We start from the raw sequence: 1,799 nt of genomic DNA, 5'->3' as shown, positions 1-1,799 counted from the left end.
TGCCATCGCTGGCCCCGCATACGGAGGCACCGGTGTCGGTGACATTGCAGTCGCCGGCGAGATGGGAGTTGCCGGTACCACTGTCGTTGCTGGACAGGTCCCAATTTTGGGCGCTGTCAGATTTGGCGGTGACGTACCTGCTGGTGGCGTCGTCTCCATCGCTGGAAATTGCGCTGGTGGATGCGGCTGCAACGGCGCTTACAACGCCGGTTACCTGTACTAAAAACAAACTGTCATAATTGAATCTGTCTATAATAAAAGCGACGAATCATAACTATAAAGCCCAAATTATATTTACATTTCCCGGCATAGTAATAAGAATTAAGTAAATGATAAAATATTTCTATAGTAAAAAAAAACATCTAGTGATCATAGGTAGAACGATTCTTTAAATACAAAGCTGGTATAATAGCGGCGCTATTGATGTCCTTTAACTTGTCTACAAAGCCTTGAGAATACCTGTCGGAAATACAACATTTTTAAATTATAAAGTGGCAAACGAGCATGCGGCCACCTGAATCCGCCGAAATCCCGAAGCGACTGCTACCCATAGACATCAGTAATTGCAGATGCGTTGCCTACCCTTAATCGACGGAGGAGACGCACATGAACATGATATTTCTCCTTCCTAAGCGTCTCTTCTAATCTACTTTTATTCAATAAAAGCGTTTGTTTACATTTATTATACTAACGCAAAACTAAAATCACCCAAAAAAATACAGATTTTTTAACACAACGTAGAATAATTCTTCAATCTATTTGAGTTTCTCGAAATGGATATATTCATAACGCGAAATTTCAAGTTACCCCTGATGAATGTGCATGACGGAGGGCAATTTTTTCACCTCCTCTTTTTGCCTTTTCTTAAGAGGAAAGGATGGGATGGAAAAGTGGATTTAACGGTGGAGGAGATGCATCATCATCATCATCATCACCAGCTCACTATACGTCCCCACCGAGGGGCTCGGAGCCTACCCTAATAAGGGGTGACTAGGCCATAGTCATAGGCCATAGTGGAGGAGATGCATAGGAAGGGGAAATGTCCTCTTTATGTGCGTCTTCTCCACCGTCAACTAAAGTAGGCAACGCATCTGCAAATGCGAATGTTCATGGGCAGCGGTCGTTTTCCACTTTGGTGGATACAGGTGGGTGCTTGCTCGTTTGCCAACCTATATTATAAAAAAAACTAGGTAACACATCGACAACTTTTTGGAGATATCTAAGGGCAGGTCGTGGCTTTAGCGCTATCCGCTGTGGCTGCTTGCATGTTTGTTATTTTATAGTATAGAGAAATAAAAATAAACAGGTAAAACATTAAAATTAGGTTTAGACATGAAGAGTTTAAAACTTTTTGTCTCAGACAAATTATGTTGCTGTACTGTACTGTAAATTGGATTTTTTACACTTTAAGTTTTAAATATAAATAAATTATAAATATAAATAAATAGTTATTACATAAAAGGCCATATTTCTATTAAAAATGAGGATTTGTGTATCAAGGAACAACGGCTTACCAGTCAGTTAGCAGTTCAGAGTAAAAAGACATACTGGCATTGTGCGGTTGGCGATAAAGACCTAATATGACAAAATTATAGTCTTAGAAGAACTTTCATGAATAATTATATCAACGAGAATCGGTACAAGAATAAATTTATAATAATGTATTTAAATTCTTAATATTGTGCCGGGAAAGAGCAATAAAATTCGAGCTTTATCGTTATGATTTGTCACTTTTATTTTACATAGCAAGATTCTGATAGTCTTAGTTTGTTTTCAGTATAAGTAAGCGCCGTTGTAAG

At 38.7% G+C, this 1,799-nt stretch overlaps 1 protein-coding gene across 1 annotated transcript in view; it reads left to right on the top strand.

Moving 5' to 3' along the window:
* Nucleotides 1-223, top strand: part of LOC106101808 (chorion class CA protein ERA.1-like) — a 493-nt gene extending 270 nt beyond the window's left edge. Inside the window, exon 3 of the mRNA XM_013281145.1 lies at nt 5-223. Coding sequence (XP_013136599.1) covers nt 5-223 — 219 coding nt within the window. The remainder of the gene's footprint in view (nt 1-4) is intronic.
* Nucleotides 224-1,799: the final 1,576 nt, after the last annotated feature.

This window comes from Papilio polytes, unplaced genomic scaffold (genome assembly GCF_000836215.1).
Source record: "Papilio polytes unplaced genomic scaffold, Ppol_1.0 DF823935.1, whole genome shotgun sequence".
Classification (NCBI taxonomy): Eukaryota; Metazoa; Arthropoda; class Insecta; order Lepidoptera; family Papilionidae; genus Papilio; species Papilio polytes.
This window is presented reverse-complemented; position numbering and strand designations above follow the sequence as displayed.